Source organism: Octopus sinensis, linkage group LG18 (assembly GCF_006345805.1).
Source record: "Octopus sinensis linkage group LG18, ASM634580v1, whole genome shotgun sequence".
In the NCBI taxonomy this organism is placed as follows: domain Eukaryota; kingdom Metazoa; phylum Mollusca; class Cephalopoda; order Octopoda; family Octopodidae; genus Octopus; species Octopus sinensis.
The window spans coordinates 29915129-29942373 of NC_043014.1; the positions used below are offsets into that span (position 1 = coordinate 29915129).

Genomic DNA, 27245 nt, shown 5'->3' on the forward strand with positions numbered 1-27245 from the left:
ATTAAAAAATAAAGACATTTTCAAGTGAAATGAAATAAATCACTGATATGATAATAATAATAATAAAACATTGTGTACAGTGCTCAGGTGCACTACAACTCATCTAAAGTGTATATATAATCAGGTGTAGTTTCGGCGGATTTCGGAAAGCATGAGGGCCTTAAAGGATGCAGTGTCATGGCAGTCAACAACTGAGACTGCTGAAAGACAAGTGTTACCTGAAGAATTAAGACTGAGACTCAATGAAGAGGAGATTAAGTAAGAAAAGGAATTAGCAAGATAATTTAAGCAAGAAGAAAAATTGACAACATCAATAACCTAAATACTTGAGATATGTGTTACCTGGTTTGTAACGTCCAATCATAGCTGTGTTCAAAAGGTAAAATCACAACAATAAATGACAGACTTGTCTAATAATGGAAAAGATAAATGAAGGCACAAAACACAATAAAAAAGTAGTTGTAACTCCTCTAATTTCTTTTTGTAATAAAGGGGAAAAAGTCAATTGCCTAGAATCCTTAAAATTACTTTCAAAATGCCTTTAAAAAATAAGGGAGCACAAACAAATCCAAAGTCTTTAGTGAAGTAACAGAAGAAATTATCACAAGTGTTTCTAACATGATGATAGCAGCAACAATAATAATCCTTTCTACTAAAGGCATAAAGTCTGAAATTGTTTTTTTGTTGGGGTACTAGTCGATTACATCGAACCCCTGTGTTTTACTGGAACATAATTTATTGACCCTGAAAGGATGAAAGGCAAAGTTGACCTCAGCAGAATTTGAACTCAGTAAGTGCGGAGACCCCCTTTGGTCATGAATGACCATGGGATTGCACCTAGAATGTTACCCTCTGAGGCACAAGTCTGGGCAAGGTTGTTTGTGGAAGACCATCAGTTGCCCATGCATACCGACCTCCCCTCTCCACACCATTGATGTTATCCAAGGGAAAGGCGAAGGCCGATACAGCTTGGCACCAGTGATGTCGTAACTCATTTCTACAGCTGAGTGAACTTGAGCAACATGAAATAAAGTGTCTTGCTCAAGAATACAACACACAGCCTGGTCCAGGAATCAAACTCACAACCGTAAGCTCGACGCTCTAACCACTGAGCCATGCACCTTCACTCAGTAGGGCAAAATACCACTAAGCATTTCATCCAGAATGCTAACGATTCTGCCAGCTCGCCACCTTTCTTAATAATAATAATAATAATAATGATAATGTTGTTTTCTCTTATTGGTATAAGGCTATATATTTATAGTGGGGGATACAGTTGATGAACAGATACTTATATTATATTGACCCTGGAGAAATAAAATGCAATGTTGGCTGTAGTAGGATTTAAACCTAGAACAATTACTGTCAGGTATTAAGTCCAGCTATCCATAATGTCTAAAGTATATAATCAATTGAATTGACTTCAATATATAGCAGGTATGTTTTGTATTGCTCCTGATAGTTAATGTGTTTATGAGCAAGAGTGTGTGTGCAAGCTTCTGCTGGTGCTAGAGAAAAATCGTGTGCACATGCACGTGTTAAACCACAAATATACAATTGCATTTAGATGATGGAATGTACATTTGTGTATGTGCTTATAAATATACACACACACGTACATATAGAAAGAAAGACAGATACACGTGAACAAAAAAAAACTTACTTGGTAAAACAAAAAACAGCTTGCAGAGAGGATGATAGTTATGTGGAGGCAACAATAATGATGGTGTGATAATACGGTTTAACACCTTGCTTCAGTGTGAAGTAATAACAATAATAGCAAAGTGTATAAAATAAAGTGTAATTTAGGGCATAAAATAAAGCAGAAACACATTGACCTCCATACTTCAGGAAGTAGAGAAGTCGACCCCAACACAACTCCTCACCACTATGGTGTGGTAGTTTTGTGTGACAGAGAAACAACATGGACAAAATTGAAAAACTTCAACTCACCTTCGGCTGCAGCAGCTTCCATTGCCCTCTTCTTAGCTCGCTTTCTGCGAATGTAGAGTACGACGCCAAGGATTATAGCAATTATAATCTCAGGAATAATAACACAAAGCACCACAATGATAATCAACTTTGAAGAATCTGAAACAGCAAATAAGAAAAAAGAAAAGAAAAAGAAAATTTATATATTTTCCTCTGTCGAGAGTCAACCTCTAATTTCTGTTCTCTTTTCTTATCCTCCACCGACTGTCCAACCCTGGTAGCATTTGAAATCAGAACATAAAGAAAAATAACTGAATATGACAATGCATTAGAAGTCAAGCACATTTCAGACAGTACTGACCTGACAAACTAGAACAATGACAACAACAACAACAGTCTTAATATATGAACAAGGTGTAAAATTTGGCAGAGGGGAACAGTCAATATATCAACCCAATACTTGACTAATACTGCAAAGAATGTAATACAATAACAAGTCTACCAAACAAACCCTTGTCCTAATTGAGTTATAAGCGAACATTTCTCCTGGAAGTTTATTCAATAGCATCTTATTAATGCTATGTAGAGCAACATTTTTTTGGAACCAGGATAGCTCGCTCACAGATCCATTCTGTATTGTAATTATGAAGAAGATTAAGAAATATTTCAGCCACCAAATCATCGATGGAATCAGTTGAATTACATATTGGATTGAGCGTTCTTCATCAATTGGAACTCTCCCTTCACTGAGTTTCAGAAGCTGCTCTGTAAAGAGTTCAATTGACTGATCTCTTGAAAGCCTCAATCTCATATTTGTCAAAAGTTGAAGTGCTTTCATATGATGCCATAATATAGAAGATTTTATTGAAGCACAATTAGTATTGCTGCCCTTGAACCATTTAGTTTCGTTTTATGGGACAAACACACAAACGGACAGAATCTCTCTTTTAGATACATAGACTAGTTATAGGACTCATTAGAATCTAGGCACGTAGGATGCCAGAAATGATTAGGTACAATAACATAGGGTTCACAGTGAGGATGCCTTCAGTATGAACTCTATATACATATATACACACACACACCTAATAAAACAACACAACATATACTATATCAATAACATCAATCACAGTATATACATTCAGCTTCTCAACACAATAAATACAACATGGCACATATTTTGTACAGCAAATTAAATACTACAATAGCACCAGAAACAACAAATAATAATAATAATCCTTACTACTATAGGCACAAGGCCTAAAATTTGTGTGAAGCGGGTAAGCCGATTACATCGACTCCAGTGCATAACTGGTACTCAATTTATCGACCCTCAAAGGGATGAAAGGCAAAGTCGACCTCAGCAGAATTTGAACTCAGAATGTAAAGATGGACTAACTGCTGCTAAGCATTTTCCCCAGTGTGCTAACAATTCTGCCAGCTTGCTGCCTTGATGATAATAATAATCCTGTAGTGACGTCATTTTCCAGTGTGCGCACACGCAACGTCATTCTTCAGTGTGCGTGTGCGGAACGTCATTCTTCAGTGTGCGTGTGCAGAACATCATTCTTCAATGTGCGTGTGCGGAATGTCATTCTTCAGTGTGCGTGTGCGGGGCTGGAACCTTCTGGAAAGGCCTTAGGAAGTTCCCTCATGCACATGCGCAAGAGACTGGAGAAGAAAATTCTATCGCGTTCCTTGTTAGCGTCGTTGACTTGAGACACGGCTATTGAAGAGAAAGGACGTGTTGTGTTAAACGTGTGATCAGCCTATTCTCCTGTCCCAGACGTTTAGGATTTGACCTGCTCTGTTGTTACTGAATTTGTTGTAAGAATCTTACAAATGTTAAAGTTCAGCCTTGCTATATCGAACCAAGTGGATACCAATATACCAACGTACTTCTTTTGTAAATAAGAAAATAAAGAGTTATATATATATTTACGGTTGCGTTCTTGTTCCTGACTGGTATTTTCTGGAAATTGGTTGCACCCAAACAGTGTAAAGAATTAACCAGTTCCATTACAATCCTTTCTACTATAGGCACAAGGTCTGAAATTTGTGTGGAGTGGGTAAGTTGATTACATCAATCCCAGTGCGTAACTAGCACTTAATTTATTGACCCCAAAAGGATGAAAGGCAAAGTTGAACTTGGTGGAATTTGAACTCTAAATGTAGCAACAGATGTAAGGCTACTAAATAGTTTGCCTGGCATGCTAATAATTCAGCCAGCTTACTGCCTTAATAATAATTCTTTCTGCTATAGGCACAAGGCTTGGAATTTGTGGGGAGGGTGATAGTTGATTACACCGACCTCAGTACTTGACTGGTACTTAATTTATCAACCTTGAAAAGATGAAAGGCAAAGGCTGACCTCGGCAGAAACTACAATAATAATAATAATGATACACTATTTTGTCTTGGTATAAAAGATGGGCTACAACAAATATTCTGCTCAATACCACAGATTTGCTTGTCAGTTGTTTGACCTTAACCAGTTGAGCATGTCCCTTAGTGGCTGACGATATGTGCATCTCTAACCACAAGCAGAAGTAGTTGGGGAGCATCAGAGCTGTGTGTTGAAAGGAATTCTTGGAGGTTTGGATAATTCAACTTTGGATACACGAGTGGTTTGTTCAACATACTTAAACAATCTTTACTCAGGGACCTTTTGAGCGGGGTGGGCTACTCGACCAGAAAAAAATTCTAACTGGGCCCCACCTGCAAGGTCATGTGCTGTTTATCTTGATATGAGATCACCATGTCACACACATTTGGTTGTGATGCATGTGCCTGGTGTACCCTTATCAGACGGGTAGTCATGATGGGTATACTGGGCTTCGTATATTTTACCCAAGTGTCACATTGATGGCATGCACTGCTCTCTCACTCAATAATAATAATAATAATGCTTCTAATTTATGCACACTCATCTACAGTTGGAAGAGAGAGGTTAGTTGATCAAATCAACCTCAGTACTCAGCTGGTACTTTATTGACCCTAGAAGGATGAAAGGCAAATACAATGTTGGTGGGATTTGAAATCAGAGTGTAAAGGGTTATATAACTGCAAAACAGACATTTTTTTCTAATACTCCAGCCACTCCACCAACCTGCTAACAATAATAACAAAAATAGTTAAGAGTGATTAAAATGGCAACCCCATTTGCATTGTGAAAAGCAATTAGAACCACACCCCTCAAGTAATGATGATGATTGGAAGACTAACTCTACAGATATCTGTCCATTTAGCCTCTCCACTAACAATTTGGATGAGGGACAAGCTGGAGTTTCACAGTAGCATTGACATTTTCTACTTGGCCAACAAATGTCATGTTATGATTTCTTTTAACCAATGACAAAACAATCACTTGGAAGACAGGGATCAGTAGTAAATGGAAAAGGTTACTGGTGATGATGATAGTGGAGATAGTAATGGTAATGGTGGGGACAGTGAAGGTGATGGTAAAGAAAGCAAATCTCCCAGTGAATTCCCTTCTCTTTTTGAAATGTCTGATCACAATATTATTCTAAGAGTATTTGTTTAATCTAGCAAGAAAAAAGCAGATAACCACCTCACCATCAAATTTGCTACTATTCTGAAACCAAAAGGTGAAATTTCAAAAACATTACATGAATTGAAAAATAAAGAAACTGAAATCATTCTCTTCGTTTTACTTAAATACTGATTATTGAACACTGATAGCTGTACACTGAGATTTTGAATTCTTCCACAGGCTCATCTGCAGGTTTGACAATCAAACCTTAGTAGTTACATAAATGCATACATTACACACACACACTCACATTTGAAGGAATGACTGAGTTGTTAAACTTACCTTTCTCTTCATTTTTAACTGAAAGAACAAAGATAGAAACATAAAGAATATTAAATTTCAAATATATCATCTAATACATTCAGTATTTAAATTATTTATGCATCTGTTAAAACAACAATAACAATCCTCATTGCAAATATGACTCACTGGAAGACAAAACTGATGATGAACATGACATCACTAGGGAGTGTAGCCATTGAAAAAAAATTCACGGTGACACTTTCTCTTTTGTGATTTGTTATTGCACTAATATTCATTTGAATGACATTTAGAACAGTAAAAATTGGCTACAAACTAGGAAGAAATACACCTCTAAATCATTTATCCTTCATGGATGATTTGAAAATATTAGCAAAGTCTGAAAAAGAAACTCCACTTAACGCTGTAAAGATGCGTAGTGATATTGGAATGGAGTTTGGTATATCAAAATGTAAGTTTAATAATGGAAAGAGGGAGGAGAGCCCATTGTAATGGAATAAACTTACTGGAAGAACAGACTTTAGATCCTGATGACAATAGGTACAAGTAACTTGGCATACTGGAACTCAATTTTATGCATAAAGGAGTGAAGGAAAAAGTGAAAACAATATATCTGAAGGAGTTAAAGTTTGTACTGAAGTCCAAACAGTAGCGATTGCTACTGTGTTACAGTGTTGGAATAGAGAATTGGATGAAGAATGAAATGGAGGCATTAGATAGAATAACCCTAGCTATGCATGGAGCACTTAATCTAAAGGTAAATGTTAGTTGCTAATACAAGAAACAGAAGATAGGGGGGGAGAGAACTTATTAGCATTTTTGAAGAATAAAGGTCACTAAAGATTAGTAAATCAAAGAGTAATGAATTACTACTTTCTGCAAGAGAATTAAGAGTTCCTTGTGTTAAAGAAAGAGAAGAAAACATACCAAAGTAGAAATGTAGTTACTTGAACAATTTCAGAGACATTCTTAAATGTTAGAATGTTGAACAATTTCAGAGACATTCTTCAATGTTAAAAAAAAGGAAAAAATCATGACTCATGATGGGAGTTTGTTCTGGAGAGAAACTGAGTTCATTGCTGGTTGTTCATGATGAAACTCAAAACACTAGAGTAGTAAGCTACACTTTTTAAACAAGTGCTATGTAATCAGTGAGAGGAAAATATCGAGCATATTGTAGTAGAGAGCTCAGAAGGAATACAAGTGACGTCATAAATTTTGTCTAAATTAACACTGATCACCTTACAGATAATATGGATGCAACACTTTAGGCAAGTGGTATAATCACATAGCAGTAATGCTCAAAATCAAGTGTTCTCAACTGGGATCTATACAAGATTTTGTTAAAAGTTATCTACAATAAATTCTTTATACTTCTACAATACATAAAATATTATTTTTTTATATACTTCCTAATAATATTTAATTATAAAAATACAGTAGAATGTATTTTATGCATATCAAATGGCTATGGAAGTCCAGTAGAGTAAAATAGGAATCAAAGGTGTCCTTAAGAAAAAAAATGGTTGAGAAATATTGCTCTAAATGAACTTGGTAAACCAAAAATTGTGTGGTATTTTGACATCCAGAACAAATGAAGATCATAGACAGATATCATTTTATGACATGAAAAAAAAAAAAAAGAATGCCTTGTAATACTTGTAATACTTTCAAACCAAGATACCACAGACAAAGAAGAAATAGAGATCTCACTATATTTGCCAATTTAAAAGTAGAGATATCAAGAATGTGGAAACATCAAGCAGCAAAATGAAGTTGTACCAGTTATCTTCAGAATATTAGGATCAGCCCCCACCCCAGGACAAAAAAAAAACAAAACAAAACTGTTATATACCCTTGGAACACCTGGACTTCAACATATATGTGAAAACTCCAAAAATCTACCTCCTTTGAAACACTTTACACTCTTTAAAGAGGCCCACTCCGTCTAGGACCCTTTGTTAAGGCTTGACAATTAACAAAGAAAAAAACAACAAAATATCTAGTAATTTATATCCACACTGTGCAATGCAATAAAATAATAATGGCTTCAAATGTTAGCACAAGGCTGACAATTGTGGGGGGAGGTGGTTAATCAGCTCACCACCTTCAGCAACATCAACACAACAACAACAATAATAATGATTTAAAATTTCTGAGACAAGGTCAGAAATTTCAGGGGAGGGGATAAGTTGATTACATTGACCCTGGTGTTCAATGGTACTTATTTTATCAACCTTGAAAGGATGAAAGGCAAAGATGGCCTTGGCAGAATTTGAACTCAGAATATAAAGATGGACAAAATGTCACCTTGATGATGATGATGATAAGAAGAAGAACAATAACAATCTACAAAGTGGCTCTTATGACTTTTCTTAGAAACTCAAGATAGGGTTAACATAGGAGGATGTCACAAGCTGGTGTGATTTTTAACCTTGGCTACAATTGATATGAAACTGCAAGATGATAATATTTCTGTATATTCGAAGTGTTTTAGGTTGTGTGGTAGATCTATTAGGTGTAAATGCAAGTAATGTTGATATCAAGTTACTGCAAAATCTCACTGAATTACAAGAGTGATGAAAAATTTCAACCTAGATACAAGCACAGCAAACAGAGAAAAGTAATGAAATTTATAAAAACTATAATTCATAGAAAAGTTATGGAATTGCTAGAGAGCTTCCACTTTTATGGAGAAAGCAGAATTATTTGGATTTTTTTTTACTTATTGAATTTGGCTTTAGTAAAGGAACTTACAATCAAAGGCAAAAGGCAAGCAACTATTTGGAAATAGGGATCAACATCGTGACCAGATTTTGAAAAAAACTTGCAATTTTGCATCAACCACAAACATCACACTGAATCAAGTACCAATTATAATAGTTTTTTGTTACTATATACTTTATGTTTTTAAGAATTATTATTCTTGGTACACATTTTTAAAGATAATTCATGGTGACGTTCATAATTTTATGTTGCTAATGAACTTCATTTGCTAATACAGTTTTATCTGGATAAAAATGGTCATTTCTATGACAAAGCTGCAGTTAATATACACTGCAAATGCTATGTTTTCCACTAACAACATCTATAGGATGGGTTACATGGATGCAAGTAGGAGCTGTAAGCAAAACAAAAAAAAAATGGTTAGGAACCATTGACAGAGAACAGTTAAGCATTTTGAAAGGTCAAAAAAATAAAAGCTGTTGTAAACTAGTTCTTTGAATGGAATAGGATCCCATTTAGGTTGTGTGTAAGATGGTGGATTATCAGGTAGGTCTCATAAGACTAAGAATATTGGTGTAGATCATATCAACAGGCATTAAAATGTTCATGATAATAATGACACTGATACAATGCCATTAGTGGGCTTGCAAGGCATTGCAATGCCATTGGTATGTATGTGTGACATTGTAATGTCATTAACAGGCTTGCATTAACATTACAATATCAGTAGCAGGCTCTGATATTATATGCATAATCATCAAATAAATAAGTATGGCTCAGCAATTAATAATAAAGCAACATAACAGACAAAAGAAACTGTATCAATAAATCAGTACTTACCAATATTGAAGATCCTCATGAATGATTCTTCTCCAACAGTATTATTAACACTACACTTTATGGCTATCTTCATCTCTCTGTTTGGGTAATACTTCAAGCTAATTTTCTGCCTGGTCTGGCATGAAGTTGCAATAGGTTCTAGACCTAATCTAGAAACATTTTCTGTAATGTGGTTGAAGCTTTTGAGACTGAGGTCATCAGTAATGAACCAATCTACATTGCCAGGAGGGTTGCCAACTTCGGAATCACATATTAAATGAATCTGTTTACCTACGTTAAACTCATATTCTTTATCAGCCAGAATAATAAAGTTGGATCGTATTTCAACTTTCTCAGGTGGAGCTGAAATAAGATAGAAAAAAGATCTTGTTAATAATTGCAGATGGCTTAAAAGTGCTGGGATTTGAACCTGCGGTTTGCAAGTTCAAAACCCCTTGTGTTGCATATTGTTTGCTTTGTAAACTAGCAGAAAATGAATGTTACTTCTACTTCATAGTGAAAGAAGTTGAAATCAAGATACATCTTTAACTTTGCATTAAGTGACAGCATTTAACCTACAATACGATCAGTGGAAAGTCTTCCTCCTTTTAGGTGCAGATGTTGATCAAGCAACCCAGTTACCACCACAATCAGTGGACACTTTTCTTTTTGCCAAGTGTGGAGCTTTCAGATTGTCATCATTAACATTGGAATGATGAAAGGTAGGTCTGGAAAGATTGTAATAGAGCTGTTAAAGTAGAAGTAAGTAGATGAGTGGTTTGTACAAGATGTGGCAGGGAAGGGGGTTTCATGCAGATTTCTCACAGGTAAGAAATGCAAGTACAAATTCTTTTGGGTGGGTGACAACTCTGGAGTATAAACATGTTGGCAGAGAAACAGAATAACAGAGTAGATAACTTGACAGTAAGAGTGATCCATAGCCAGGACTGATAGATGAACAAAAAAAAAACAAAAAAAAAAACAAAAATTTCTATGAAATTCCATTGCCAACTACCTTCATAATGAATGACATTGACCTTGTTGTAATAAGGTGGTGACTTCAATGGACATATTGAGACAGGTTGGTTATTCTGATGTACATGGAGGTTATGGCCATGTACCAAAGAAAGAAGAGGAATGAAAGCTTTTTGAATTTAGGGATAGAAATGATACCACAAGTTTTAGAAAGTCACCTATCTGATTACCTACCATTCAGGTGAACATGTGAACCAAATAGACTTCACATTTATAAATAACTGGGATACAGACAACAGATTCCTCATCATCATCATCATTTAACATCAGTTTTCCATGCTGGCAAGGGACCGGATGGTTTGACAGGAGCTAGCAAGACCGGGAACCACACCAGTCTCCATTATCTGTTTTGGCATGGTTTCTAGAGCAGGATGACCTTTCTAACATTAACCACTTTACAGAGTGCACTGGGGTGCTTTTTACATGGCACCATCACCAACAGGGTCACCAAGTAACTTACAAGACAAAAGTCCTTCAACTGGGAGTGGGGAGTAGCATTGAAAGGGTGGTGGCTAAAAGGTATAGAAGGACAGAGATAGGTTTGTTGCTGTAGAGTAGATACATGGATACCCAAGTTAGAAGAGAAAGTAGAGTGAGTCGGAGAGCAATAGTGAGTGAGATGGTGATGAAATGTGTCGAGACATGCTCTTGAGGGATCTTGGGGGTGGTGAGAATAAGTGAGGTGGTAAAGAGGTTTGGACTGGGTGAGCAGGCAGGATATAGGGGACTAGCAAATGGAGAGAAATATAGGAGAGGATCAGGGACAGGGGTTGCAGTAAATGTGTGGGAATTGAGAGTGAAAGCACAAAAAAAGGAAGAGATTGGTGGAGACAATAGGCAGGGGAAGATAACGGGAAATGGAAGTGGTTTAGGGTGGGGGAATGAACGTAACTGAGAAAGCTGGGAAATGTAGTGTATACCAATTCTGCTCTCAGGTGATGAAGAAATGATGGGTGTTAGGGGATGAAATGCTTGATGGGACAGAGAGGATGGAGGTGTGGACAAGCATTACCAAGGTGGTTTTAGGATATTGAGTTTGCTGTGGTGGACGATGCCAGATGTCTCAGTCCTTCATCATCTCCTTCCTATGGCTCAGCATCTTGAGATTGGCCTTCAGTACTTCATCCCACGTCTTCCTGGGTCTCCCTCTTCCACAAGTTCTATCCACTTTAAGCAATTGGAACTTCTTCATGCAACTATCCTCATCCATATGCATCACCTAATCAAACTAGTGCAGTCTTCTCTTCATCCCACTGCATCAGATTCCCCTGATGCTCAGCTTTTCTCTCAATACACTAGCACTCTGTCATACATGTACACTGACATTGCATATCCAGCATGGCATACTAGTTTTATTCCTCTCTAGTCTTTACATGTCCTCTGCATTCAGGGACAATATCTCATTACCATGTAGCATTGTTGTTCATACACATGCATCATACAACCTTCCTTTTACTTACAGAGAGAGAGACCTTTGATGCCAACAGAGGTAAAAAAACAAAAACTCCCAGAATTTTCTGCATTCTATTTTTATTCTAGTAATTACACCTCTGCTAATTAGGTGCCCTAGGTAGCAGAAATTATCCACTACTTTTAGTATATTTGAGAAAATCAATTTCCCATGTATCTGTAGACTTTATGGCTCCTGTGTATCTTCTACACACAAACACTTCCCATTATTTCATCACACCTTTTTTGTGTCCATAGCTTGAAATGAGTACACTGCATAAAATTTCTGCCTATACTTTCATAGATATCGAACCTGGCCGTTTACCTGAAGTGGGTAGGTTCTGCTTGATTTTTTTGCTTACTAGAACCTTGATCTTTGCTAACCTAAAGACACTTTGATTTTAGATTCTGCTTCCAAGCCTGGAATTTCTTTTCTGGTTCTGTTACAGAATCTGCTATGAGAGCAAGATCATTTCCCAGGGACAGTCAGTCTTGAATTCTTCTGTTATGGCCTGGAGGACAATGATGAATAGGAGATTGTAAATATGCACCACTCGTGAGAGATACTCACAGAAATATTGAAAATATTTATGTGCAAGCATGGCTGTAGGGTTAAGAAACTTACTTCTCAACCATATGGTCTTGGGTTGCCTCACTGCTTGGCACCTTGGGCAAGTGTATTCTATAGCCTTATGAGTAGATTTGGTAGATGGAAACTGAAAGAAACTCATTGCATGAGAAAGAGAAGAGATAGATGTATGACAGGACAATTGAAGTTCTTATAGGACAAACTATGGTGGGCTACAGACCAATTGTGACATGGTCATGGAACAGTAGAAGTAGACAGAGACATAAAAGCAAAGAAACAGGTTTGGAAAGATTAGAAGAGAGTAAGTCAGCAGAAAGAATGAGGTTTGTCCATGTTTTGTGGCTTGAGAACTAGAGGCATGAAATGTTCCAGGTTGCAAGGCCAGTTGGGCTGGCCATAAAAAAAATTTGTTTCAACAAATTCTGTCTGACCCATGCAAGCAGGTTAGTTACTTAAAATAGTCAATCACATAGAGAAGAAAGGTATTATCTTCAATGAAAGCAGAGAAAATGCTATGCCATTCATTACCATCAATTTATGGTAAACTTTAAATTGATGGCAAAGAAAACAAGTGGCAGAGAGAATTATAGTAAAACTAATCAGGGAGAAAATTAGTTCAGATGGTGTGCAGTTTAGGTTTGTGGTAGGATATGGAAGCAATGGTTGCTCTCTTCTTTGAGAAGTAACTACAGTAGAAAAACCTTAATTAAGAGCAAATCACTACACTTCATGAACAGAAGAAGGCCTTGTGTAAGGTACCACACTGTAGTCCAATGGTTGTTAAGAAAAGTGGGCATAGATAAATGGTTTGTTAGAGCTATGCAAGTCATATATATGCATAAGGTCAGGAAAGTGAGAAGTATGCTCAGTCAAAAAAATTTCTCAGGTTGGGTCAGTCTTCAGTCCTTTTTGTTTAATTTTAACTTTCCGGATCATAACAAAGGAATTTAAAACTGATTGTCCATAGGAATTCCTATTTGTTAATAACCTGGTAACAAAGAATTAGTAAGTCAAAGAATTAGAGAAGTTTCAAATATGGAAGCAAGCTCAAGAATCAAGAAGCCTGAGGGTCAACTTAGATTACTAACTAAAACTTTTGACTTTGCTAATTGGCACTACCTCAGTTATGATGATGAATGTTCCAGGTGATCCGATCAATGGAACAGCCATCTCATGAAATTAACATGCAAGTAGCTGTGCATGCATGAAAGAGCCCAAGTATACTTCTGGGAGAAAAACTAGGTATTAAAAGGATCAGATATAGTGCACAAAAGAGAAGACAATGCGGGCAAGGATATGTGCATCATATGTAGAGTGAAAGAATGTCAAGTGATTCAAGTGAAAGGAACCTGTGAAAGAGGAAGACAAACCAAAGAGAATGTGGAAAGAAGTGGTGAGCTCTGATTTTGAGGATGTGCTGGAACATATTCATCTAACCCATAAAAGAAAAGGACATAAAACAATGACAATTCAACCAACAGTACTAAGGGACAATCATTAAAGAGAAAAATAGCTGTTGTTGGTGGTGGTGGGGATAATGTATTTCTCAACCTACATAAAATAATCTAATTTATACTCACTTTCCACACCAATTATTTAATCTGCCCACACATCAAATCCAAACTCCTATGCAATCCTCCTCCTATTCCTTTAGTAGACCAGTCTTATCATAAAACCACTTCATGTTACATTAAAATTTCTTCATAATACTCATTTAGCCCCACATACTCTCTGCCTTTTCAAAGTAGTTATATTGCTCAGATCTCTATGAAATTCTTTGTTAACTGTTAGGTTTTGTGATTCCTGAAAAGCTTGTAAGAGTTTGGTGCATAAATTTGGCTTCATGGTGCTGTGGACAAAAGATATAGTTTGTCCTGCTTATGTTACTGGTACTTCAGGTAATACAGATTTATCTGGTAATAGCTAGATGAAATGAAGCAGTGTTCAAAAAACAGAATGAATGCCAGTAGGGGATTTGAACTGATGACCTTTGAGCATTTATTGTCATATCTTCATACACAGACCTTTGATCACAAAGACCAAAATCAGCTATTAACTTTTTAGAAGGAAACGTGCTCTTTCTCTACTAGTTTGTCTCAGACAATTCAAAGTGTAGTGAGGGTAATTCCTTCTCAACAGGCTTCACATATTGCCAAATCCAGTGAGTTAGCTACCCCAAATATTACACCAAAGACTATATTATTATCGTGCATACAGTATTGTTCCTTCTCTACACAATACTTGCGAGGAATTGGCGATTATTTAAGTACCACCAACAAGATGTTCATATGGAAGCATGAAATCATAAGCAAGATGACTCACCATTCACACACACAAATTAACGTTTGTAAAAAAAAGAATGGTAACTTCCAGTTCTTCCCAGTTTCAGATATGCAATGATTCTTTACCAATGGTATTTTTATCCCAACTGTACTCAAACCACTAACCAGGTGTTGTTCAACAATGCATCCAATACCATTAAACCATACAGACATTAAATCTCTTTCACATCAGTCTCCTATTGCAATCACAATAATTTAACGGTGTATTCTCGTAGTTAGCTTGTAAGGATGATCCAGAATTGTTGTTATCATGAAAATCCCAAACAACTTAACCCTCCACTTCTGCCATCAAGTATATACGATGAAATACAGAAACACACATCTGTGTGATCCATTCCTGCCAAACAGTAATTGATGACACTTGTTCTCACAGACAAAGTTTTTAAAGTAAAGTAGATGATAAATATAACTCCTGAGTACAATATCATGATACTCTGCTGAATCACCTAGCTCTTTTAGCAATTTTTCATGAGAAGAAAAAAAACTGTTCACAACACTTCTCATATAAAAACATCTTGAAGACTATGAAACTCCCTAAACTTAAACTTAGATGAACCTTAAATTTTTACAGTCAAAAGAATACTTCAACCCTAACCAATTGATAAAACTTTAGAAAGCAAAACTATAGACCACATTTATTTTTTTGTTTAACTTTAAGCTAGGAGACTCATGTCTAAAAGAAACTTTACTTCTACAAAATATGACTGAGGGAATGTTCTAAATTTATCCAGACCAGCCAGTATCTGATCTCACTTGTCTTTTTCACTTAGTTTCTTCCAGAAATCCCAATGTTATGAAAACATCATTAAAAAAAAAAACCCGGTTACATCTATAATAATGAAAGCAAAATTCTGTCTGTTTGTCTGTCTGGGTCCCTTGTATCTCAGTCTACATTTGCTCTACATAGACGTATTATACCTTTTTGGAATCAAGATGATCCCAGGATTGAAAATCTACCCTCCATTTGGTTCTTGAACGTCCAGCATTGAACATCCGATTTAAAAGCATTTGGGTTGCTATTTCTAGCAGGTAAAGCTTGGCTGATTCATGCCATCTTGGTTGGCATTTGTCAGATGATGTCAGAGACAAAAGGGAAGATAAATGACATTCGCTTTGTTAATTTTATGCCAAGATAAAAACTTTGGGATAAATTGGCCAGCAGTGGGAATTCAAATTGGGACTGGAACAATAAAATGATTGTATTACAGAATTAATTCTCATCTGTCTTTAACCTCTGATCAAACACCACCAGGGCATATAGTCATTACAGATCTATTATAGTCATGCTATTTAGATCTCTTTGGTTTTGGGCCACAGGCCTAATTTAATCTTCTACAGGAGCTAGCTTAAAAGTCTGCATAGAGTGCAGCTTTTAAGCTAGTACTATATAAAACAAAATAAATTAATTTGGATATTTATTGTGTTTAAAGAGAAAAAATATACCAGCTGTTTGTTCTTTCTGTTTGATACTAATTATGCAAGAATTCTTTCAAAAATCTCTGAACAAAAAAACAAAGGTTAAAATTGTGGTAAAAAGTTTGGCTTCGTAACCACATGGTTTCAGGCTCAATCTCATTGTGTGGAACCTAGGGCAAGTATTTTCTACAATATCCCGGGCTAACCAAAGCTTTGTGAGTGGATTTGGTAGATGGAAAAAGGGAAGCTTGTCACATATACACATATATGTTTGTATCTTCATCATTATTATTATTATTATTTAATGTCCATTTTCCATGCTGGCTTTGGGTTGGACAGTTTAACAAAAGCTAGGAAGGTGGGAGATTCCAGTGAGATTTGGCATGGTTTCTATCACTGGAAGCTCTTTATAATGCCAACCACTTTATAGAGTGTGCTGGATTCTTTTATATAGAACCATATATGACAAGTCTTATATATAGACGTGTGTGTATCTCTCTCTCTCTCTACATATATATATATATTTTTTTTTTTGTCTGTCTGTCACTCTCTCTCAGAGGGTAACATGGTACATTTCAATTCTGAAAAACAAAACCCTAGAAATATAGCTTGCAAATGAAAAGCTCAACCATAGTTTCAACTCAGAGGTATACAATCCTATTGGAGAAGTCATTAGAACTGCAATAAGATCAGCTGCCATAGAAACACAATTTCTCATGTCAGCTTTGGTATTCCTCCGTCTCTCTTAGAGTGGTAGCCATTAATGAAACAAAATCCTGCCTTGGTTATAAACTAATTCTTAATACAAAAGGTCACTTGTTAGTCTGAGTGCTTGTGTCAAGTCTTCCATAAAAACTGCCACATATATTGTAGAACTGAACTACTGACTGTATTAAATGACATTTGTAACTATCAATAAAACAGTTCTAACATTGAGCCAAAATATTACAGAGAACGATACCTCACTACATAAGAGTAACATCACTGTCAAGCTCTACTGTTACATATTGTCACCTTGACACCAGATTTACAAACATTTCATTAAAATTTTAGCAGTAGTGAACACACTGAAACTAGGGACAGTTTGATTTAAGCATTAGGACTCTGCTAAATCATCTTCGATGGATAAATAGGAGCTACTACACAATGAACTTAGTAAGCGTTAAAGAAACTAAAAAAAAAAGTTTAACCTTTTAGCATTCAGATTATTCTGTCAACTGTAATGCTTCTTTATTCATCATCATCATTTAGCGTCCGCTTTCCATGCTAGCATGGGTTGGACGGTTCAACTGGGGTCCGGGAAGCCAGAAGGCTGCATCAGGCCCAGTCTGATCTGGCAGTGTTTCTACGGCTGGATGCCCTTCCTAACGCCAACCAGGCTGGCAACGGACACGAACGGATGGTGCTTTTACGTGCCACTGGCACGGAGGCCAGTCGGGGCGGCGCTGGCAACGGCCACAATCGGATGGTTTGCTTACTTGTCACTGGCACTGGTACCACAGCTGCAATTTCCATTGATGTTGATCGACTTCGATTTTGGTTCTGCTTTCTGATATCGGATTTGGTTTGATTTTGATTTTGATTTTCACTTGCCTCAACGGGTCTTCACAAGTGGAGTTTTGTGTCCCAAGAAGGAAAGGTATGTAGGCCACAGGTTATGTTCTCACTAGTCTTGCCGGGTCTTCTCATGCACAGCATACTTCCATAGGTCTTGGTCTCTAGTCATTTCCTTGGTGAGACCTAAAGTTCGAAGGTCGCGCTTCACCACCTCGTCCCAAGTTTTCCTGGGTCTACCTCTTCCACAGGTTCCCTCAACTGCTAGGGTGTGGTACTTTTGCACACAACTATCTTCAGCCATTCTCGTCACATGACCATACCAGCGCAAACGTCTCTCTTGCACACCACAACTGATGCTTCTTAGGTCCAACTTTTCTCTCAAGGTACTTACACTCTGTCGATTATGAACACTGACATTACACATCCATCGGAGCATACTGGCTTCATTTCTTGCGAGCTTACGCATATCCTCAGCAGTCACAGCCCATGTTTCACTACCATGTAGCATGGCTGTACGTACACATGCATCATACAGTCTGCCTTTTGCTCTGAGCAAGAGGCCTTTTGTCACCAGCAGGGGTAAGAGCTCTCTAAACTTTGCCCAGGCTATTCTTACTCTAACAGTTACACTTTCAGCACACCCACCCCCGCTACTAACTTGGTCACCTAGGTAGCGGAAGCTATCAACTACTTCTAGTTTTTATCCCTGGAACGTGGTAGAAGTTGGTCTCTGCACATTTTCAGTGTTTATTGCTCCTGAGCATCTGCCACAGATAAAAACTATTTTCCTAGTTAGCCTTCCTTTGACATTGCTACACCTCTTATGTGTCCATAGCTTACACTTGGTGCACCTTATAGAGTTTCTACCTACGCCTTTTTTACAAATCGAGCAGGGCCATCTACCTGAAGGCGGTTGTGATTGGTTTACCTTCCTACTTATTAGGACTTTGGTTTTGGCTAGGTTGATTCTAAGGCCCTTCGATTCTAAACCTTGCTTCCACACCTGAAACTTCTCCTCCAGTTCTGATAGTGACTCAGCAATTAGAGCAAGGTCATCAGCATAGAGGAGCTCCCAGGGGCATCCTGTCTTGAATTCCTCCGTTATTGCCTGGAAGACTATGATAAATAGGAGGGGACTGAGGACTGAACCTTGGTGGACTCCAACCTCTACCCAGAATTCTTCACTGTACTCTTTGCCAACCCTCACCTTACTAGCAGCGTTTCTGTACATGGCTCGCACCATATTGTTTTGAATTAATCATGCATTATCTTGTAGCTTGAGATTTTGATGATGCAACTGTATATTTTTAGACTGACATTGTAGGTTAAGTGTGGGAGGCCAGATCATACCAGTTTGCACATAAAACAGGTAAAATACTTGGGCCTGATATGGCTTGTTTAAAGTGTGTTCTGTAAAGATAAAAATTTCTCAACATGTTAAACTCCTAGACTCTTACAATTAATCAATGTAAAATAATTTTAACACTTAACATTTTAATACTTCTTAATATATGCTACATATCTGGCTGTTTTCTTTTGTTACAGGCATCTAGATCAGAAACAAATTTCAATTTCTGTAGCATTAACTTCTTTGAGACAAACTACAGATCTGTTATAACTTTGTTAGCCCCCAAATCTAAAAGTTCTTATGCTTAGCTCCCACCCAATGAGCAACCCAACCCTTATGCCATCTCGTATGTTAGTGCTTCAGATTAGCTTCTCATCAGTACAGTAGTTAACTTAGCATGCACAAACTAATCCTTTAAAAACCTCTTTCAAAGCTGTTTTGTCTCTCCTTTTCTTTCCTTTCTTTTTTTGCAGAAAATCAAACTTGCTTGAGTAAAAATTGGTTTCTGGCTTTGCAGAGTAGACTTCATCCCTTAACACAGTAAGCCTAATCTATCAGATATCACAAATAGCAGACCCTCTTCACACACAACTCAGTAACCCTCAGCCAGATACATCATCAAACAAACCATTCCTATCACAGTTACTTCTCTCTTTCTCACTCTCACATTCGCAGTTCAGCATCCATGGTCCCGGCTATTCGTGGTACGAATAATTGTTTACTGAAACCACTGCATATTCGAGGAATTATAAATATCATCTGCAATTTTTTGACTTCTTTTCAAGCCAGCAAGAGATGGTTTGACCATTTCCAGGAACAGTTTAAAATAAAGGATGTTTCCCTGCATGGAGAGACAGCATCAGCTGACAAAGAGGCTGCTGAGAAGTACCTTGAGACCTTCAGGCAGACAAGCCAGAACAGGTTTTCAATATAGATGAGACTGGCTTGTTCTGGAAGAAGATGCCTTCCAGAATGTACATCATGAAGGGCGAAGCCAGAGCCCCATGATTTAAGGCACAGAAGGACAGAGTGGCAATGTTGGCTTCATGATGATACCAGGACTTATCTACAAATCCACGAACCCGAGGGCCTTCAAAAATAAAATTCTGCTGCTTGTCCACTGGATGCTCCCTGCTAACACCACCGACCTCATCCAGCCTATGGATCAAGGTGTGATCTGTGCCATCAAGTCACTTTACACTCAGAACTCTCTCCAATGTCTTGTGGACACAATAGATTCGGACAAGAATTTCAAGCCAAAAGAATACTAGTGTAACTTAACTATCACAATATGCCTATCAGTCATCCATGCTGCTCTTAAAGAGAAGAAAAAAACCCTCATTGGAAGGTGTGGCTAGAGTGTGACCAGGACTATGAGGACTTCTCACTTAAAGATATTCGTCATGAAGTTGTCAACAATGAGGTGAAACTGGAAAAAGTTCTTAGAGGTGAAGGTTTTGACGACTTCATGCAAGATGAGGTCAACAATCTCATCGATGCCCACTTTGAAATCCTGACAGATGAAGATTTGTTGGAGTTAACTCAGTCTACCAGTGAGGGGGTGGAGGCACTAGATCCAGAGGAAGAGGATAATGAGGTAGGCCTGGCAATCAAATGTCTGCCTCACCTTTTAAGGACAGCAAGAGAGGACAGAAGCATCCCTATATGGTTCGGTCTCTCCAATTTGAAAATGCCATAGATGCTGCCATGCAGACATATAAAACTCTTCTCACCACCATGAAGAAACATTGACAGCAACTTCCCATCAAGAAAGCCTTGCAAGAAGATACGACATCACATGAAGAGCTTTAAATATTCTATGCTGTGCAGTCATTAACATCATTATTTTCATCATCAATATCATTCATTAATGGTGAATAACCATACATTTTATTCAATTTTCAATTCAATTATTAAATATGGCCCAGTGGTTAGGGCAGCGGACTTGCGGTCGGAGGATCGCGGTTTCGATTCCCAGACCGGGCGTTGTGTGTGTTTATTGAGCGAAAACACCTAAAAGCTCCACGATGCTCCGGCAGGGGATGGTGGTGATCCCTGCTGTACTCTTTCACCACTCTAAAGGCGGTGCTCCAGCATGGCCGCAGTCAAATGACTGAAACAAGTACAAAAAAAAAAAAAATATATATATATATATAATGATATATGAATGATATTGATGATGAAAATAATGATGGTAATGACTGCACAGCATAGAATATATAATATATATAATATGTGTATAATATATAATAACGTATATATTATATAATATATATCATATATAATATATATATATATATATAATATATATCATATATATATAATATATGTATAATATATAATATACGTATATATTATATAATATATATCATATATATGTATATATATATCATATATATATATATATATATATGGACGCACAAGAGGTGCAGCAACATTAAAGGGAAATTAACAGATAAGATAGCTTTCATGTGCAGCAGATGCACAGGGACAATAGACACCACAGACACTCAGAAAGCAGATTCCATCACACTCCAGGGAGAGAAACTAGAAGTAGTTGATAGTTTCCGCTACCTGGGTGACCAAGTTAGTAGCGGAGGTGGATGCACAGAGAGTATCACCACTAGAATACGAATAGCCTGGGCAAAGTTCAGAAAGCTCCTACCCCTACTGGCGAAAAAGGGTCTCTCCCTCAGAGCGAAAGGTAGACTGTATGATGCATGTGTGCGAACTGCCATGCTTCACGGTAATGAAACATGGGCTATGACTGCAGAGGACATGCGTAGACTTGAAAGAAATGAAGCTAGCATGATCCGCTGGATGTGTAATGTCAGTGTGCACGCACGACAGAGTGTAAGCATCCTGAGAGAAATGCTGGATATAAGAAGCATCAGATGTGGTGTGCAAGAGCGACGCTTGCGATGGTATGGTCATGTGCTGCGGATGGATTAGAAGAGATGTGTGAAGAAGTGCCACTCCCAAACAGTTGAAGGTATCAGGGGGAGAGGTAGACCCAGGAAGACATGGGATGAGGCAGTCAAGCTTGACCTCAAAGCGTTGGGCCTCACCGAGGCAATGGCGAAGGACCGAGATCTCTGGAGATATGCTGTGACTGCAAAGACCCGGGCTGCTTCCTGCATCAGTTCCGCATAGCCCCTGCCCATTCAAAGTACCCCGGATCCCAGATCGTCCCGCTGTGCTTGAGGAGACCTGTTGAGTCAAGTACATGAACACTCCGAACACCCCTCCCCACTGGTGCTCCCCTATATTTCTGCACCCCACCCCACATAAAAAGCACCATCCTAACGTGGCCGATGCCAGCACCGCCCCGACTGGCTTCTGTGCAGGTGGCACATAAAAAGCACCAACCGACCGTGGCCGATGCCAGACCCCTCTGGCACCTGTGCAGGTGGCACGTAAAAAGCACCCACTACACTTCGGAGTGGTTGGCGTTAGGAAGGGCATCCAGCTGTAGAAACACTGCCAGACCAGACTGGAGCAGCCCCTGGCTCCCCAGACCCCGGTCGAAACCATCCAACCCGTGCTAGCGCAGAAAACGGACGTTAAACGATGAGATATATATATATATAATATGTATCATATATAATATACGTAGATATTATATAATATATATCATATATATTATCTCTATATATATATATATATAATATAGTATATATCATATAATATATCATATATATATATATATATATATATATATATAATATACGTATATATCATATAATATATATCATATATATATATCATATATATATATATATATATACGTATATATTATATATATATATCATATAATATATATATATAATATACGTATATATTATATAATATATATCATTAATATATATATATAATATACGTATATATTATATATATATCATATAATATATATATATAATAATACGTATATTTTAATATAATATATATCATATATATATATATATAATATACGTATATATTATAATATATATCATATAATATATATATATAATATACGTATATATTATATAATATAATCATATATATATATATATATATACGTATATTATATAATATATATCATATAATATATATATATTATATAATATATATTATATATCATATATATATATATATATATATATATATATATATATATATATCATATATATATCATATAATATATATATATAATATACGTATATTATATAATATATATCATAATAATTATATATATATATATATACTATATATATATATATAGATCATATATATATATATATCATATATATATCATATAATATATATATATAATAGCTATATATTATATATATATACATATAATATATATATATATATATATATATATATATATTATATCATATATATATATATATATATATAATATATATACGTAAATATATTATATAATATATATCATATAATATATATATATATATATATATATATATATATATATATATCATATATATATATATATATATCATATATATATATATATATATAATATATGATATATCTAATATATATATATATATATGATATATCATATATATAATATATATTGATATATATCATATATATATATATATATATGATATATATCATATATATATATCTATATATTGATAATAATATCATTATATATATCTATGATATATATCATATTATATATAGATATATATAATGATATATATCATATATAGATATATTTATATATATGATATATATCATATATATATATATAATGAAATATCATATATATATATATATATATGATATATATCATATATATAATATATATATGATATATATCATATATATATATATGATATATATCATATAAGATATATATGATATATATCATATATTATATATGATATATATATATATATATATATATATATCATATATATATATATAATCATATATAATATATATATATCATATATATATATATATATCTATTATATATATAATATTATATATATATATATATAAATATCTATATCATATATGTATAATATTAATATAGTATATATTATATAATATATATCATATATTATATATATATATAATAATGTTAATATATAATCACGTATATATTCTATAATATAATATATATATATATCTAATATATGTATATATATAATATACGTATATATTATATAATATATATCTTATATGATTGATTGATTGATTGATTCTAGTTCAGCTTATGAGCTGTGGCCATGCTGGGGCACCGCCATTTGGTGTTGCTACTTGGTTTCACTTCATGGAGGCTTTCTAGCAACTGCTATTTGGTGCATGAGAGAGTTCGATGCAGCTGCCCTCATCTGCCCCTCCTGCCGTGAAGTTGGTTCATCTGGGACACCTGACAGGAAGAGATCCAGCTTCATTTTAAAGACATCTGTATCCACCCCATGCAGGTCTCTCAGGTTCTTCGGGAGGATATTGAAGAGCTGTGGGCCTCGGAAGCCCAGGCTATCACAGAATCTTGTCCTACATCTTGATGGCAGGTTTGGAGTCCTAGGCACCACGCAGTGGCGCCCAGTTCTGGCATTTGCGTAACTCTCAATGCCAAAGTTCAGGACACTTCCCTCCAGGATCTTCCAGATTATATTATGGCATATCTTTCCCGCCTACGCTCCAGGGAATATAATTTTAATCTCTTGAGTCTTTCCCAGTAGCTTACATTCTGCATAGAGGCTATCTTCTTTGTGTAGCTTCGTTGGATCGCCTCAAGTTCTGTGATCAACTTGACACTGGATGGTGACCATAGCTGAGAGCAATAGTCAAAGTGGCTTAGGACAAGTGTCTTCCAGAGGACCATCATGGTTTCTTGTTCTCTTGTTCTAAAGGTTCTAAGAATCCATCCAGCCAGCCGTCTACATTTCATTGTCAGTTTAGCAACATGTACATGAAAGGTCGCGTCATCACTCATGTGAATACCCAGGTCACGCACTGATTGTGCCTCTGGGATTGCAATCCCTCTGGGTCCAGTGTATTCATTGGGTATTGCATTCAGTTTTGCATGCTGATAGTATAAAGCTTGAAACTTTTCCAGCATTGAACTGCATGCTATTCTTTTCAGCCCACTTGTATATTTCGTCCAGCTCACATTGCAGGTGTTTAGTGTCCTCAGGGTTCTGTATTGCCTGTGAAACTTTTGTATCATCTGCATAACTTGTGATCGTGGCTCTCTGCGTGGCTGAGGGCATGTCTGAGAGGGCCATTATGAACAGTAGTGGTCCCAGAACAGTGCCCTGCGGAACACCGCTCACTATTTGTGTGTTAATGGAGGTGGCCCCATTGGCTACTACCACCTGACTTCTATCCTTCAGAAAGTCATGAAGCCATTCTCCCAGTTTTCCAACTATGTTGAGATCACACAGTTTGTGACATATCACTCCATGATCGACTTTATCAAAGGCCTTTGCAAAGTCGAGATATATCACTTCCACATTTGAGTGGTTGAGCAGCCGTTTCAGCACCCAGTCATAGTGTTGTAGGAGCTGAGTTAAACAGCTTCTCCCTGGTCGGAAACCATGTTGGGTGTCGGGCAGCAAGTCATTCTCTTCAAGGAAGGTGATCAGCTTCCTTCTGACTATTCGTTCATGACCTTGCTGATGTGTGAGGTCAGAGAGATAGGTCTATAGTTCTTGGCTTCCGCTCTGCTACCTCCTTTATGAATGGGGCATATTTTACCTTCCTTCAGTTTTCCTGGAAGTTTGCCAGCTGCAAGGAAGCTCTGAAAGAGGAACTGCAGTGGTCTTGCTAGGACTCTCTTACATGCTTTTAGGAGGATTGCCGGGATCCATCGGGGCCAGTAGCTGAGTCTGTTTTCATTTCATCTATAGCCTTGGTTACATCGTCTTCCTTTATATCGATGTAATCTATCGTCGCCGCCTCTGATTTTATATCTGCAGTGGTAAAAAAGTCAGTTGGATTGGTGATTTGGAGATGCCCAAGGGGTGGAGTGAAAACACTCTTGAATTGCTCATTCAGTATTTCACTTACCCTCATTGGTTTTCCTGTAAGTGTGCCATCCTTTTCGAGGAGTGGCCCTATTCTATAGTGCACTGTAGCTGTTTCTTTGGCATACCTGTAGAAAGCTCTGGGGTTAGATTTTATGTTTGTCTATAGCCCAGGCTTCTTTGTCTGCTCTTTCTTTTCATGGGAGAGTTGCAGACATTTTTCGATTTCCAACAGTTTTATTTTTAGGCGGGACTTCTTCACTGCTTTCAATCTGTTTGTTTAGGCGATTTGAAAATTTCGTACGCCATCTCATAAAATTTTCCTCTCTCTGGGGATTTTGTTCTTGTGTACAGTGGCCTTTCTCTCTGGGACACATTTGTAGCATATGGCTTGCATTACAGAATTGTTGAAGTTTCACGTCGATGTCTGGCGAGGAGAGACATTTAGGCAGTTTTTGTTTGAGGATCTCTTTCTCAATTTGTTTCCAGTTTGCCTTATGGTAGTTCAAGCTGGAAAGATTTTGAGGGTTCTTGTAGGCTGCATGTCCGTGCTCTCTTTTGGCCCGTACATGGTCAGCTCTATCATGTTGTGATCCGAGAGTAGTGTCGTGTCACTTTCACATTATGGATGAGATCCATGTCATTTGTGAAGCAGAGATCCAGTGTGTTACCTGCCCTGGTTGGTTGGAGTATTACCTGCTCCATGTACAGGGTGTTGATGAGGTTCAGGAGGGACCTCGCCTGTCCTCGTTCACATCTTGTCATTCCTGGGAGAGAAAGGCCCTCGGGCCATCTGACATTGGGCAGTTGAAGTCTCCCATAAGAAGCACACCTATGTGTGTTTCTAATGTGGTTAGAATTTCTTCTATTTTTATAAGGCAGTCTTCAAACTTGCCCACATGGCTTGGGGCATATCTGGAGGGCATTGTAGCACACACAACTACATCAAGTTGCCTAATATGTACAATTAGTGTGCACACACCGAGTTTGAGTATGACAAGAGGACCTGGGGTGTGAGGTTCCTCACGGATTTCCATAGCAACACCTCCATACTCCTTTCTTTCCTGTCGGTCCGTAGCACAGCATACTGTGGTATGTGTAACTCCGCATCTGCTATGTCCGTTTCAGGTGCGTTTCTGTATTATTATATGTATAATATATAATATACGTATATATTATATAATATATATCTATATATATATATATATATATATATATA

The 27245-nt window shown here is 36.8% G+C and overlaps 1 protein-coding gene across 1 annotated transcript in view; it reads right to left on the bottom strand.

The window, feature by feature from the left end:
* Positions 1–27245, bottom strand: part of LOC115221325 — a 48523-nt gene that overhangs the window by 18153 nt on the left and 3125 nt on the right. The window contains exons 2-6 of the mRNA XM_029791496.2: positions 15600–15604; positions 9314–9655; positions 5768–5785; positions 1954–2091; positions 343–366 (exon numbers count right to left, since the gene is read on the bottom strand). Of these exons, the coding sequence (XP_029647356.1) occupies positions 343–366; positions 1954–2091; positions 5768–5785; positions 9314–9386 (253 nt within the window). The 5' untranslated portion in view covers positions 9387–9655; positions 15600–15604. The remainder of the gene's footprint in view (positions 1–342; positions 367–1953; positions 2092–5767; positions 5786–9313; positions 9656–15599; positions 15605–27245) is intronic.